Here is a 15501-nt window from a genome sequence, read left to right on the forward strand (position 1 = left end):
CGAACTCCAAAGGACTGACAAACTGAAATACTTCAGAGAAGAGCTTGCTAAAAATGGTTATTTCTTTACAGCTATTTGAACATTTCATAAGGTTACAATCATCAGCAAGAAATCACATGAAAAATGCTACTTTAATAAATCATTGCAACAATAGTGCCCTTAGCCTCACATTTCAAAAAGCCCTGAGACAGCGAAGGAAAAGAATGTATTTCATTTTATACCCTCATCAGGAACCACGAGGGTGAAAACATGGCAACTTCTCCATGCAGTAGAACTTACTTTACCAGATAATCTTATTTCAAACTTCTCTCTTTTTGAAAACATAGAGAAATCTACCTTCTCAGATATTTTGAAAAAAAAACCCAAAACAGCAATAGCCTAACTCTTCTGCATTAGGTTCCTTTGTCTTTAATTGATTATATTCTTACAGCCACCTACCTTCACATTTTGAACCTCAGTAGCCAGGATTTCCCTTTAAAACATATTAGTTGATTTTACAGTGAAAAGAGTCATTTCCCAGTTGTACCAGTCAAATGGGCTTGCTTTAGATGTCTGCACACAGGTCAGATTGTATGAAGTTATAGAGAATTCAATAGGCAGGTTCAAAATTGTTTAAGACCACAAAGCAAATGACTTATGACTCATTACAATTCAGTTCACAAAGGCATTGAACATTTATATATGCTACTTAACCATTATGCATTTAAGCATCTCAGCAATAACTAGTTAAAAAAACCCAAACTACTGAGGTGCAAGTGCCATACTAACATTTATAAAGGCCAAATTAAGACAGACAAAACAAGTGCTCCCAGCATCAACTTTCCTTTAAAAAACAAACATGCAATACCTGTTTTAGCTTCATATAAAAAGTTTCTGTGAAGGTTTTTCTGCTGAAGTACCAGAAGCGTTCATTGGCAGGATACACACGCACAACGGTCTCCAGCAAAAACCGGACTGGCTCTACTACTTCAGTAACAACCATATCCACTGCCACAGTCATGAATACACGCTTATCTAAAACACAAAAATAAGTCATATATGGAAAAATTAGTCAAAGTTCAAATTTCTCAAAACAATAAATGTCAGTAGTAAACTGTTGTTCAAATTGAAAACCCTTTCTATATAATTATTGATTCTATCGCACCCGTTTCATTTAGCAGAGTTCTACACCCTACATGCCTGCTGCATAGAAAGAGAATATGCATTAAACAGTGTACCAAGTAACTCTGATAACTTGATACAATATGTCTTTGTTTTAAAGACAGAAGCAAAACATCATGCAAAGAAAATAGCATTAGGATACATGATCCCTATCAGACAAAAGGAATGTGCACAGGATAAGGTCACATTGAAAAGTGTAAACTTACTGCTGAGGGAATATATATGTATAGCAAATCAGTGTCAAGGATCTCCTACAGCATTGTTTGTCCTAAATCCTCTCATAACACTAAGCAGCACTTCAGATAATTTTTTATGTCCGTGATCATACTCTGTCAGTTACAAGGACTCAAAATGTTTTACCCTTCCCTGTCCCACTCTGGGTCAGACAGTCCTCAGAGCAGCAAAATGCATTTTTAAAGCAAAGCATGGATCAGTAAACTTCATCTGTAATAGCTCCATCTTCCTGATACCAAAGCGTAACTCCAACATTTTCAAGTAGAGAAGAATGCAGGATCAACTGACCAGAGGATGAGACTGAAACAGTCCAAGTGTATCTTGCAGGTTTACAGTGCAAGAAAAGGTTTGCTGCTTCTGGAAACATTCACCACAGAAAGAGGTAGTAACGATCATGTTGCATCACAACCAATATCTTTCTTGCAGGAAGCACAGATTTTTAAAATAAATATTTAGAATCAGACATTACAGATCCCTAGGTTCCCTTGTCTTATCAGACCAAAAAGGCAAGTGGGCATTTAAAAAAAAAAAAAAAAAACCAACCAACCAAAAAAAACCCACCACAAAACCAAACCACACCATACACACAGAAAGTCATATCATAAAATGGAAACTGTCAAGCTGCACAGCAAGGGGTTTGCATATATGCTACTACAAATACTGTGGTTTGAAAATCCAGCAGCAGTAACAGTGACGCTGGCTGTATGTACTTGGATATGCCTTTAAGCAACTGATATGAGCTCTGCCTTGGGATAGGAAACAAACTCCAGATTTGCATTCAAACCTTTTACATCATATCAGAGAACACCCATTCTAGTGATAAGAAACTGTGCACTGCAGTGCATCACTTCCAGCTGCCCCAAGATGAAGGGGATGTAATGCTATTTGTAATCAACTCACCTCAAAACTAAAAGACACAGAATAGGAATGTCTAGGATTTATACTGCTTTGCCAAGTACAGAAGATGGAAAACAACTTCTTCACGCTTAGAACCAAAAACTCCTGATAACCAGGGAACAGGCACATAAGACCCAAACACTAATTTAACGTCACCAAATCAGCAACACACAGCTCTATGAGTAATTATTCACATTTCTATGTTGCATATGTTTATATAGAAAAATTCCTAGCCACAGACCCTTGGAACATAATGGTGTATGTATTCAGACATATACACCATGATTCCCAGGAGAAAATACATACACCAAACCCACGCCAGGTGAAAGAAATTTACAAATTAGATTAAATTACCTTTAGGAGTTTCCTCATTAAGTACCAGAAACATGGGTGCATTAGGATCCCATATTCCAGTAATTACATAAGCCTTCCCATCAGAACTCTTTCCCATGGATTCCTAAAAATAAAAACATACAGGATTCTATTAGAGTCACGGTTTGAGATCAAAGAGATTGAGCATGGGGAGGGGATATAGTTCTAGGAACTTCAGAGTAATTTTGTGTTCACTCTAGAGAACACAATCTAAATACAGAATATGAAATAATGGATTGAGAAAAGTTACAGGGAAATGGGAGAGAAAGAAACATTAGAAGAGAAGAAGAGAAACATTATAAAAGAAACCAAACACAAGACAGTTTATCAACATTTTTTTTTAATGCTTATTATAAGCATGAAAGCATGGTGGGATACCTGTCACTCTACTTTCTGAGCAGCTGAGATGGCTGTTAGGAGAAGACGAGTTACAAGAGACTTCACAAAATTAAACCAGCCCCACAGTATACACAGAAATCATCCAGAAAAAAAAATAATCTTAGCAGAGTAAGACTTTAACAACTCCAACCCAAAGGTCAGGCTGATTTTTTCCCACTCCGTACTTATACCTCTGCCAGTTTTTCCCTGAGTTGCTCAGGCATGGACTTACATTTGTAAATGCCAATAGACTGGAATTCCAGTTCATAGGAACTTGAGATTTAAAAAGCCAAATTTCAGGACAGTATGCAAATAAAGTCAACACAGCCACATACGATAAAGTTAATAATAACAGCAATGCCTCTATATCTGGTTAAATAATCTTATGCTATACATCTGTTACTTCTACAAATACTTCTAATAGACCTGCTAGGAACAATCCGAGTACATGACCTGCACATACGAACTATTACTAGTATAAGGCAAGTACATGCTCCCTGAAGTTTTCTAGGACAGTTCCTATGGATCCAACAGGCCTGTACGGTAGCCTCTTTATAGATGAAAGGAGACTGACATTTCCACTCTGCAGTCCAATTGGTGGTAGAGCAATAAGAGTGACCGAGTTCTCCAGATTTAAATAGGGAGAAAGGGGGTGGAAAGGAAAACACAAATTTATATGTATGTGCTATAGCCAAGAAATGAACTAATAAGCCATCGAGCGGTTAAACGTACTTGGAATGTAAATGTAAATAGAATTATAGGTGGAGTAAAGACAAGAATTCAAATATACAGTCCATACAGTAAAAAGGTGTTATATAGATTTATAGAAGCCAATGCATTACGCTCCACAACTCACTATAATTTATTAAATTTTCTAATCAAATAATAAAAATGGAAAATCGGAACTAACGTCAGCAAACAAAACCAGAAAAAATGAGCTAGTAGATACAAACAGGCAAATAGAAGAGTCTGACAAGAGCTGGAATCATCAACATGAGTAAAGAAATGGACTAGGCAAAACTGGGATAACAGTACAGCCACAAAATGTCTGAGTAGTTTAACTCAAGCACTTCTTGACTTGAAAATGGTTGTATTCTTATCCACAGCGTGAAAGTAAATTGATATTACCACAGAAACGATCATATTATTTTGAAGTTCTCTTAGAAGCAACTCATAAGAAATGAAGGTTGTGGAAGACAAGTGAATACTTCAGACGTTGAGCAAGAATTTAAATTCAAATAAAGCAAATAAAGGCAAAGTTTTCAGTGCCTTGGAAAAATAAGACCACTTCCCCAAAACCCAAATATAAAAACAATTATTTGCTCTAAATTTTTAGGCAACGTGCTTAACACAATACAGAAAGCTTAGTTATTTGTAACAACCAGCTGTCAGCTGACCTAATCAGTGCTTCACCAAGTGAACAAAAAACAGCTGCCACAGGTTCTGACATTAATTGAAATGTTTTGTCCTTTGCATGTAACAAGTTTGTTTCTAGTTTGAAGATATAAACCCCACGATTTAAGAAACAAAAAACAAACAAAACCAAACAGATGAGAGGCTTGTTTTGTTAGGTTTTGTTTGTTTTTTTAAATCACCTCTATCTTACTAAACACTTTATTAGAGCTAAGTATTACCATGTCCAGCAAATGCATGTCACTGTTCTTCACATTTCGTCCAGGGCTTAGTAGCATCCCAAAGCATCTGTGAAGTTTATTTAAAAGAAAAAAAAAAAAAAGAAAAAAAATATAGATATTAGCTTTTCAAAATACAAAAGTATTTTCTTGAACATAATGGCACAGCCACCTACTGCTTCTAATTTAAAGAAAACCCTTCTTAGTAATTTTTTGGTAGTGTTATGGCAACACTCAGGAAACATCATAATATATATTATAGAAATTACAATGAAATTATTTTCCAGAATGAAGATGACAGAAATTAGTGTCTGACCTGTGAACAATCAATTATTCTTAAAGACAACTTAGAATATTGAGCTTAAAGATACCAACAATTCCTATACATTAGTGATAGAGATTGGCAAGAAGAAATTCACTCTCCCCAGTCTATTTTAGAAATTGTTTTCATACAATCATATGAAAAGTTACAAATTCACACATTCTATCACCCATAATATCACTGGTGTGAAACATCATGCAGCATCATGGGCCCTTTAAAAAAACTAATTTGCTCAATTTTTAGACTTTCATTCTTTATTTTTTAAAACTGAACTTCTATATTATACAGGGCCTTGAATTCCAGAATTCCAGTCCAGTCGTTTAACAAGAAAATGTTCTTGATATTTTTAAGAGTAAAAAAATAAAAATTCCAAAACATTCTTAAAACATTCAGAATTTCAAACTTCCTGAATATTAAAGGCACTACTCAAAAGAGGACCAACTTTAATCAGGTTGCCCAGTGCCTTGTCAAAGCAAGTTCTGAGCATTTCCAGGAACAGAGAATGAATAATCTCTTTTGGCAACCTGTTCCAATGCTCAACTCCCTTTGTATTGGCAACAGCTGGCCTCATTCAACAGAGGAATTTCCAGGGAAGTAACTTGCGTCCATTGACTCTAATCCTACCACCCTGCACCTCCAAGAAGAGTCTGGCTCCATCTCCTCCATACCCTCCCACCAGTTATTTGAATACACCACGAAGAACCCCCATTCCCACCTTCTCTAAGTCTGAACAAATGCAGTTCTGTCATCTGGCAACCCACTTGTCCAAATGAAAATTTGAATTTTTCAGCAAACATAAATTGTAAGAGATTATTTGAACATTCATAGGTTAGCAATGAAGACAGAATAGTTTCACAGCTTTCAGACAAGCACACTGTATCATGAACAAAGATATAACAGCAACTATCATTTCAACAATGCTATTAACTGTAAGTCTTAAGATATGCAATTACTACACCATCTAGTAAGTTTTCCCCTATTACTTTTGGGAATATGATTTTCATTTCTCACCTCATTACACTTAAAACAGTAACTTACATCCACATTTGTATTTTTCCTTCTCCATACCCTTTCACTACTAGAATCTTAAAAATCAAAGTGGTAAATAAAACAGTAGACAACAATTTTTATGTATCTATATAGCATAATGCAGTGCCATGTACAGCAACCAAGGTAGCTAGGATGCTAGGACTTATATTTAACCACACAAGCAGGCTTCTCTGTGAGACTAATTAGACCAGGCAGAACGTTACAGTAGACTGACTTGCTGCTTTTTGTCCTGAGGCAGAAATAGCTCTGAGAGGGCTATAATTTATAACAGTAGAAGGGTCACTAGCTTCTGGTACATCTGCTAAAGCAAACTGTAAGGCTAAGATTCAGAGGCAGGCAAAATATCTGTGCTTTTCAAAGACAACAGCTCACAGATCCTAGCTGTTGCTGTGCTTCTCTCAGATGTACACAAGTTCTGATGTATGCCACCCAAAATTTTTGGGAAGTACGTTTCCAAAAGAGTGGAAGTCAGGAATAAGTAACCCCTGCCTCTCACAGAAGCAGATACTTATGATGACTGGCAGCATCCTGCTACTAGAAGAGTCAAGGCTTCTCTTCCCACTAAGTTCAATGAGCAAAATGAGTTCAAATGAGTTCAGGACCCTCACTTGCAGAGGAGCAAGATTTTACACAAACAATTGTCAACACGTTCAGCCTCCGATTTGAGGAGGCTGAACTACGCACCCAGGATTCAAAATGACCTGCATAGACTGTGGGCCTCAGTCTTGCCAATTCTGACATACTGGGTTTTCTTCACTTTCAGCTAGCTACCAAGTGGCTATGTGCAGGTGCACTACTCTGTTTAAATTCAACTAGTTTCTAGACCTGCAAAAAAAGAACTGAAATTATTATTCACTAATATATATTTCCATTTACATAAATACAAATGCTACCCACAGATAAGGCTCATGGTATTAAGTTAACATGGAAACATGATCTTTAAGAGACTCCAGTACTACTGAGCAACCAACCAATATTCTGTATATCAGTTCTAAGGACACCAGTCTAGACTTTAACCTAAGCTATACCTGCATAACTTGGTATTAACTCTCCTGTATGACTGGTAGCATACTATACTTAAACACTGCTCTACTGAGAACAGTCAATCCTCTTATTTCTCAGAACAAAAGGCTACTTCACTCTTTGGAAAAACTTTCTTAAAGCCCCCTGATCATTAACCACAATTTTCTTCTTGAATCCTGTAAACAACTGAGACTTGATATCCCACATTGTGGGACTGAACCTATGTAGTGCCACACATGACTCAAACCTGGGAGACAGGAACGAACATAATTTCTTTACCTGCTTTGAGCTAGATAAAAACAGGCAAAACCCGGGTCAAACAGGCCACAAAGGTAGGAAGGGACAAAGTAACTCAACTGAGAGTAACCTGCTGTATCAACCTAACACAGCCATAGGCCCTATCTGAACACCAGGAGGTGGCAAGTTTCTCTGAGTGATACCAGCTTTAATCTTTTGAGACCATGAAGAAAGATTCTTGAACTCTTCAGACTAGAGACCAAATTTCTTTAGCAACAACATTTTTTCTCATTATAATTTCCACTTAGAAATACTATTTGAAGAGACATTTAATTGCTTAGAAGCTCACTGTCTGATGTAACCTGAATTGATCTTTTATACCGGTTTTGAATTTTAATGTTATGCAGTGTAAGTACATAAAATGACTTAAACCTGCGTATGTCATGTCAATTAAATAACTTTTTATTGGCAAAGCTTGTGGTGATGAAAGTAACATCCTAATTGGATATCCTAAACAACATCAAAATAAAAACTAATTTCCAAGGAAGGTAGCTTTACTTTTAGGGGAAAAAAAACAACTATCAAATGCTACTCAGAAATGCATAAAAGAGTTCATCATTCATTAACTGAATTCTGAGGCCAAAATTATTTAAATTAAAAATACATTGAAAATAGGATTATCTTTTTTTAAAGCCAGAGTAGCAAAAGCACAATTTTACAACACAAAAGAATGATGACAAAAAATTCTGCTGTATATTACTTGTCTAAAATTTTAGTTTCGTTTTTTAAATAAGAGCTTGAAAGCAAGTAAAGTAATCAATGTTAGGTTCTGGGAGGGTTGTGGGGCTTTTTTCTTGATTCTCCTGTTATTCTGAATTCCCTGTTCGCTAAAATTGAATTCTCCTATTGTTACTCTTTTGATAAGATTGCCATCTGGTGGCGTTTGCTATTTTTAAAAATAGAGCTACTGAGAAGGAATTTCCTAATTTAAATTAATACAATACCTACTACTACTGTAGTAACAAGAGTTAATGTGTTAATGAACACATTAACTGTTATTGTTCACATGCATGGTCCACTTCTTGTGCAAATGCTTTGCACAAAATGTCAGATTATTCTGTCCAAAAGGGATCCCTCTCATGTAATTTCCAGGAAATACAACATGAGTCATCAACCATTCCTGAGCTCTTCACCATCACTTCGAGATAAACATTAGAACCATGTTATAACAAAACTACAATGGAATCCTACTCATCCTGAAGACTCCACCAAAACATTGCTTCTTCTAACCAGCAGGTTGAGTCCAAACTTGTAGTGTTCCAGTACATTGATCTAACAGATTAATGTTCTGCAAGGTTTACCATAGCTCAGGCAACCTAACTTGGTTACTTTTACTAAACAGTGAGATGCTCATAATGCAGGATTACAATAAATGCATGGTTTTGCACTACTTAAAAACAACAGAAAGCAAAATCAAAAGTATTTGAATGTCATAAGTATCCTAACACCACATTCAAATAGACAATTAAAAGGCAAAAAAACAAGAATGTTTGAGTATTACAGGCTATGTTTCTTGTTTTCACCTAAAAAATAAACCCAAAACAAACCACACACAAATACTTAAAAAGAAATTTAAAACTGAACTGCCCACCTATAAATTAATTATATTGTGCAATAATACTTTCTGTGTTATTGTTGTATTTCTGTCATATAAATTGCAAAGCTAGGGAAAAGTACATTAAATACTGTTCTCTCAAAAACTTAACCAGCATTATTTTTATAATAATCTTACCTTTCAATGGCCAGTTCTTTGTTTGAGAGTTGCTGAACTGTAATCACCACTTTTTTCTCAATTCCCTGTTTAAGCTTGAAATATAATTTCTCTCTATCCTTTGGCACAGGACTAAAAGAATAAAGAAACAAGTTTCTTTAGCACAGGTACAGAAGATTAACTGTTAAATACAGAAAAGAGAATAGCAGCCCACTTAAACTGTTAATGGCTCAACTCATTTGAGAGACCTTCTTTTCCCTTATTCACAAGTTAATAAACCAGCACGCAAGAAAAACAGACTATAGGCTCACACTTAGTACGCCATCTGGGGGTTTTATCAGACAAATGTATGCAAAAATGCATGGCGTATTTTGGGTTCTAAAATGATAGAAAATATGCTATATACTGGCTATGAAGCAAAAAATAAATAGGACATTTTCACAGAATTAACTCTTCTAAATCGACTCTCTCTTCCATTCCAAAAAAATCTTGTAATTAACTGTTAGGCAAAGAAGACTTTGCTCCCCTGTAATGCTTAGAGAAGTTTACATTTTCTAAATCTTCAATAAATTTGGAATTCATTAGCTTATTTAAAAAAATAAAAAATAAAGAGACCACTAGACTGTATTTACTCAAGAAAATTGGTTTGACTAACGTTTTTAACAGATTTCCTACTATCTTTTCATCCCTACCAGAAATCATGTATTTAAAAGAAACTAACTTGAAAAAGGTTAATCTTCTTAATTAATTCTTAATCTTTTTACATAAAAGATACAGAGAAGAAAATTGTAAAAGCAAAGCAACAGCTTCCTTTTAATAACAAGTCTACTTATGAAAAGCAGCCAAATCAATTTTACTGCAACATAGCAGCTGTACATTATGCAAGTCGCTACATGCTTTTTTCAAAGAGATTTCTACTTTTCCCTTTCCATTCAGATTACCTAAAATTTCCTTTTCCATCATCTTCTTTGACTTCTAAGGAAACACTGAAAGTGTACACATCACTATCCGGAGTAGGAAGAACAAAGTCCTTAACATGATCAGATGCTTGTTTGGAAGAACGTTTGAATGCTGTTGAGAAACTATACAAAATTCGGCTGACCTGCAGAAAAGCAAAAGAATTAACAGTTTTATCAAAAATAAAAGAGTATTTTTAATGGGGTATTGTAATGTGTTTTTGAAGGTCCTAAAATTACTGTCACTTGCCTCTTATACTGAACACAAAGCATGCCTCATATAACACATGACATTCAGATCGAGTGTTTAATAACCAAGCAAATTCAGTAACAACATCATCTATTTCCATTTGTGTCACATTCACTGCTCATGTAATGCCCAGTAAGTTTATATAACAAGATTACGAATGCAACTCATTAGAGGACCTGAATAATGTACTTCTCAAGTTGTGTATTTAACAACACAACTTACAGCTTGCTCTTGCAGATGTCAAAAGCAAGGTGATTTCTTATTTTTCAACCTCTGTTTTCCACTGTAGAAAACCCTTTTCTCCCAAACTATCACATAGTTCTTCCTAAAATATCCAGGGCAGAGTACCGTAAAATGATTCTTTGTAACTCACAAGGTCTAGACTGCAACTTTAGTCTGAAACCTACCCAAATGAGGCCTAAAAAACAAAATATTTGTCTTAAACTTAGGCTTTCCAAATCTTCCCATTACAGTGCACTTTGGAATTTTACTGAAGTACTAAAAAAAAAAATTTAAGTGATATTAATATTCACATATGACTAGCTGCACATTCTGTGAAATTCATTATATATGTGTTAACATATTTTTCAAGGCACTATATACCATTTCCACATCTGGAACAACTTCTTAAAACACTCCTCGTATCCTTTTTACAAGTCACTGTACAACACAATACTTACTGCCTCTTTAATCTCACAGGAGAAAACATGAATCTGGAACTCTTCAGTTCCACAGCTGCTTTCAGTAAATGCAAAACAGTCACTCTCTGAAGTCCCATTTTGTCCCCGCACACAAAACAACACCTTATAGATTGGAAAAGAGGCTATCTCCATATTGCTGGATTGATCTATTATTCTGTCAAGGGAAGGAACAGGGAAGATCAAAGAAAAAGGTCAGTAAAACAAACAGGCCTACCTAAAAGACTCTTCTACAATTAGATAAATATCTAAACTGTAATTACTACTAAATTCAAGTACACAAGATGGGCAGTAGGAACAGAAATGTCAGGCTTTCCAAATTTAAGATGTAAATGTTTCTGGTTGTAACATTGGCTTAATTTCTTTTATACTCTATAATATAGACAAATATAGTACCTCTATATCATGAAATAACAATGACCATCATTGCTCTGCAATCATTCGTGAAAAACACGAGTAGAAATGTAGAAACCACAGCAACCGTGAAAATGCAATTTGCATACAAAGATCAAAGAAAATTCAACATTCTAAAATAATGTAAATCTCTAAGAAAATATCAAGAAAACATTATTTATTCAGAATCTACAGGACTATATGGCTTAGCAAATGTTTGCTGGCATGTTCAGGTGAATATTAATCACAGATCTAAGGGCTCATACAAAATTTTAAATTCCTCTCAAACTCAGAACCCAACAAATATTTCAGAAACTTTAAAGACAAGAGGGGTGGTGGTCTCAGAACAGACTACTAGACAGGGAGTTTTAAAGAATAATAGTTAGAGCTACACAGTTCTCTCCTGTCTTTTCTCTCTTTGTCCATATGCATATTCACATCAAGGGTGAATAAACATTTGTTGCCTGGAACAGAATCCCAAGTCTGCAACAATAAAAATAAAGGACTTTAATCTTCTAAAGGCAAGAAAAGCCCAGAGAGGATTCAGCATGCTGCGATATTGGTGGGACATGTTAAGTGGAACCCCATATGACAAGTGTTCAGATACCAGGAATGGAAACACTCCGCAAAGATGACACTGGTATCACTTGAACATTGGTGGAGTGTATTATGTCACACATGGATTCACCTTTACAGTTCTGTGCAGATTCTTAGGCAGTCCTTCACTTAAAGATGTCCTCTGTAACTGAAGATCAACGGAACCTGCAGTTTCACTTGCAAAACAACCTTCCTGAATGGCCACAATGGCTATGAAAATAGGTACAGCACACCTAACACCTAGTGTCCATGTGACAGTTGCCATCATAAAAGCATGCAGTGTAATTTCCTAATTCAAATGAAATATTGCCATAACATCAAACAAAATCTTAAATTGCGTTCAAAGAGCAAAATGGAAGAAAATAATATATGTGCTTGAAGGCCCTTCTGTCTTTCTGCACAAGATGATAGTCAATACATAGGCAGAGCACAGGAAAGGAAGGAAATCTAACCATATCCTTCAGATATCTTGGTATCAGAGTTTAAAAATAAAATTTAAAATCTTGAATATTGAGATGCTCCCTACTTCTGGAAGGAAGACTGCTACAGGTGTGCCTTTAGGGCACCCTCATTAAGAACCCTTGACTCTCTCATCACTAATTAGAAGACCCTTCTCACATGGGACAAGTAAATGTTTTCTAGTATCTAGATACTATCAGCATATGCATCATGAGGCAGACACAGGTGAGACTTGGCTTTAGCGTACAATGTCTGGAAATAGAAACTAGCATCTCAAGTCCTCAACAAATACGGAAGAGTCTAGAACTGAAACTTCAGCTAACCCAAGGTCAGCACGACTACTACTGTCTCAACATATTTACCTTGGAGGTGATTACAGACTAGGGAGGTTGGGAGAAAACAGGCATTATCAGCTTTCCCTTTCCAGTATATCAGAAATCACTGAACAAGATGGCTGAGAATATTTGGCCCTACCGCTAACAAACAGGCACTTGCTGATAATCAATACAGAGACACTGACCCTCAGAGTAATCCCACGCCCAAAAGATGACATTCAGCCTCACACTTCATCTTCAGGATTCATTGGTTTGAAATGGTTCAAATAATCCTTCATGGCATACGGGCTTTGAGCAAATAACCACAAACAGGTGAATGCGATCATTGATACAGCACTTCCACTGGTCAACTGCTTCCCTTCAAAAGGCAAAGTATTTCACTGTACCTGATTACTGACAAGTAGTATTACTACCATGTTCTGTATCATTATCTACAAGCAATGGCATTCACATGTAGACAAAAAGTATTATAACATTTCTCTCTGCTTTAAGTTCCAAGACACTTATAGCTAGACATGCAGGTACCACAAATTTGCAGGCAGCTTGCATGAATGAACTATCTGGACAAAGAGGCTTCTCATCATATTTGAACAGAGATGCAGGTAGAGAGATATGCTTTTGTTGACACTGTATGGCAACTGCTACCACCAACTATGTACTGCATGTTAAATTTGAGCATGCATTTTGTTGCTTCAGAGGAATTTCCCAAAAATAACTTTCTTCAGCAAGGACCTCAGGCACAAATCCAGCAATTCTACTTCTCTGTGTGAGTAACAAAGTCGGAATCCACCTTTTATGTGTCTGTGCAAGTAACAGAAGAAACATTTGTATGTTACCTTACAGAGCCTTCTGGAATGTTTGGAACATAGAGTGTTACAGGCAAAGGGGCTTGACTTGAGGATTTCATGTTTGCCATGGCATGTAGAGCTTCTGGTTCATTTCGAGGGGCAGACACCTTTGTGCAACCTAAATAAGCCAGTTTGTTAAACAATACGCTGTCCTCTTCCAGGGGTTCACTGGGAGAAGATGGCCTTGGTGCACAGATTTCTGAAAATTAAGAAACCGTTTCTTTAACCATTTGGTTTTATTTTTACACGCTATTTTCTGAACGAGTTCCATAGCAAATTCTCCCACTTTTTCTAAGAACAGATATGGAGGTCAAAAGCCCAGCTCCAATAGTAAGAAATCTATTCAGCAGCTTAATATTAACGTTAAGTCTATTCTATTCTAATGCACGGATGCAGGGATAAATTGCCTTTTGATTCTTTTTAGCAGTGCTAGAACACAATTTTTCCTTAAGCTCCATTCCCCAGGTGTTCTTTACTTTAGTTTGCTTATACCTCCCTCTAATTCCTACTCATCATTTTGCATAAAGATGCCTCTAATTCTCTTCTCTCCCATGTCTTTGCAGCTTGTGTAGAATTATTAAATGTGGTTTACATTCCTGGGATAGCTATATTAACTGCATGAAACCATCAGGGAGCTGGAGAAAAGAAAAGGGATATCTGTGTGTTCCTCCACTCAGCAGAAGAGAAGCGTTCTTTTTCCACTATCACACTACTACAGACAGGGACGATTGGAGGAGCTTTTGGGAGTTTTGCTGTTGTTGTTTTCTGGTGGGTTTTTTTAAGGTATTTTGACATTTGAGAAACGAGAGAAGAGGTGGTAGAAAAATTCATTAAGTATGGAATCAGAGTAATCCAGGTTGGAAAAGACCTCTAAAGGTCATCTAGCTTTAACTCCTGCTCAAAAACAGATCAGGTTAAATTAGGGATAGTTTCAAAACTGGATCAGGTTACTCGGGGCCCTGTCCAGCTGTTTTGGTATCTCCAAAGATGGACATTCCAAACCTCTCCAAGCAATCTGCCCTGTTATTTCTATTTCTTATTACTATAGCTAATATTTCCATAATAGTTAAATCATAAAGGTTGCAAAATTAAATTATTCAGGGGTGGGGGAGAATGTATCTACAAGTATTCCTTTGTTCATTCATGCCAAGGGTTGTGTTCTATTTGAAGCACGTCAAACAGGGAGCCAGTAAGGTAAGTTTCTCAAAAATACAGCATACATGTAATTAAGAGAAGAGTTCTAATTCTACCACAAAAACATCTTTTTTTTCACTTCCCAAACAGATGCTATGCAAATTATCTGACACAATGCCACAGAAGTGCTCTGCATACTACTGAGGGAAAAAGAATTCTAATTCAAGGCCCACGATGACGGCCACAGCCCTGTATTCCTAATATATATTTTTTTAAAAGCTACAATATTGTTTACATAAAAAGCTTTCAGTCCTCCCTTTTTCACCAAAACTTCAAATACCAGAAAAGTACCACAACCATTCCTAGCAAATATCAAATCTAAAGTTGTCCTTACTGATACCTAGTGATAGAACCAGAGCTGAAAAGTTTATCAGTTTGCTCAGGGTATATTTCATTTGTAGAGAGTACTGCACTGCCCTGAAACTTCTCATACTCCATCAGTAGCATCTCTACCTCAACTGTAGTCCATTCAGCAAGTTACACAACCTAGTCCTAACTCATCTAGGGCTGGAGACAAAATGCAAATTATCTTGACCAAAACAGAGCAGCACAGGGTGTCAATCTGATGATAATCTATTCCTGTCTATAACCCTCAACTAATCAAAGAAGGAGAGGAGGCCCCAGGGTATTCTCCAGTATAGTTTTGGAATGAAGCTCCAGAAAGCTTTATATTCATTTTAAGGTTGAATTGAAAC

At 36.2% G+C, this 15501-nt stretch overlaps 1 protein-coding gene across 7 annotated transcripts in view; it reads right to left on the reverse strand.

Moving 5' to 3' along the window:
* Positions 1–15501, reverse strand: part of RABGAP1L (RAB GTPase activating protein 1 like) — a 254532-nt gene that overhangs the window by 218104 nt on the left and 20927 nt on the right. For 6 of the 7 annotated variants that reach the window (XM_072866788.1, XM_072866792.1, XM_072866789.1 and 3 more), the window contains 7 exons: positions 13601–13811; positions 10963–11137; positions 10018–10178; positions 9098–9208; positions 4677–4743; positions 2647–2749; positions 848–1014 (listed from right to left, as the gene is read on the reverse strand). In XM_072866788.1, coding sequence (XP_072722889.1) covers positions 848–1014; positions 2647–2749; positions 4677–4743; positions 9098–9208; positions 10018–10178; positions 10963–11137; positions 13601–13811 — 995 coding nt within the window. Of the gene's footprint in view, positions 1–438; positions 584–847; positions 1015–2646; positions 2750–4676; positions 4744–9097; positions 9209–10017; positions 10179–10962; positions 11138–13600; positions 13812–15501 lie in introns of those variants that run through there. The other variant, XM_072866795.1, reaches the window with a different exon arrangement.

This window comes from Ciconia boyciana, chromosome 7 (genome assembly GCF_034638445.1).
Source record: "Ciconia boyciana chromosome 7, ASM3463844v1, whole genome shotgun sequence".
Taxonomy (NCBI): domain Eukaryota; kingdom Metazoa; phylum Chordata; class Aves; order Ciconiiformes; family Ciconiidae; genus Ciconia; species Ciconia boyciana.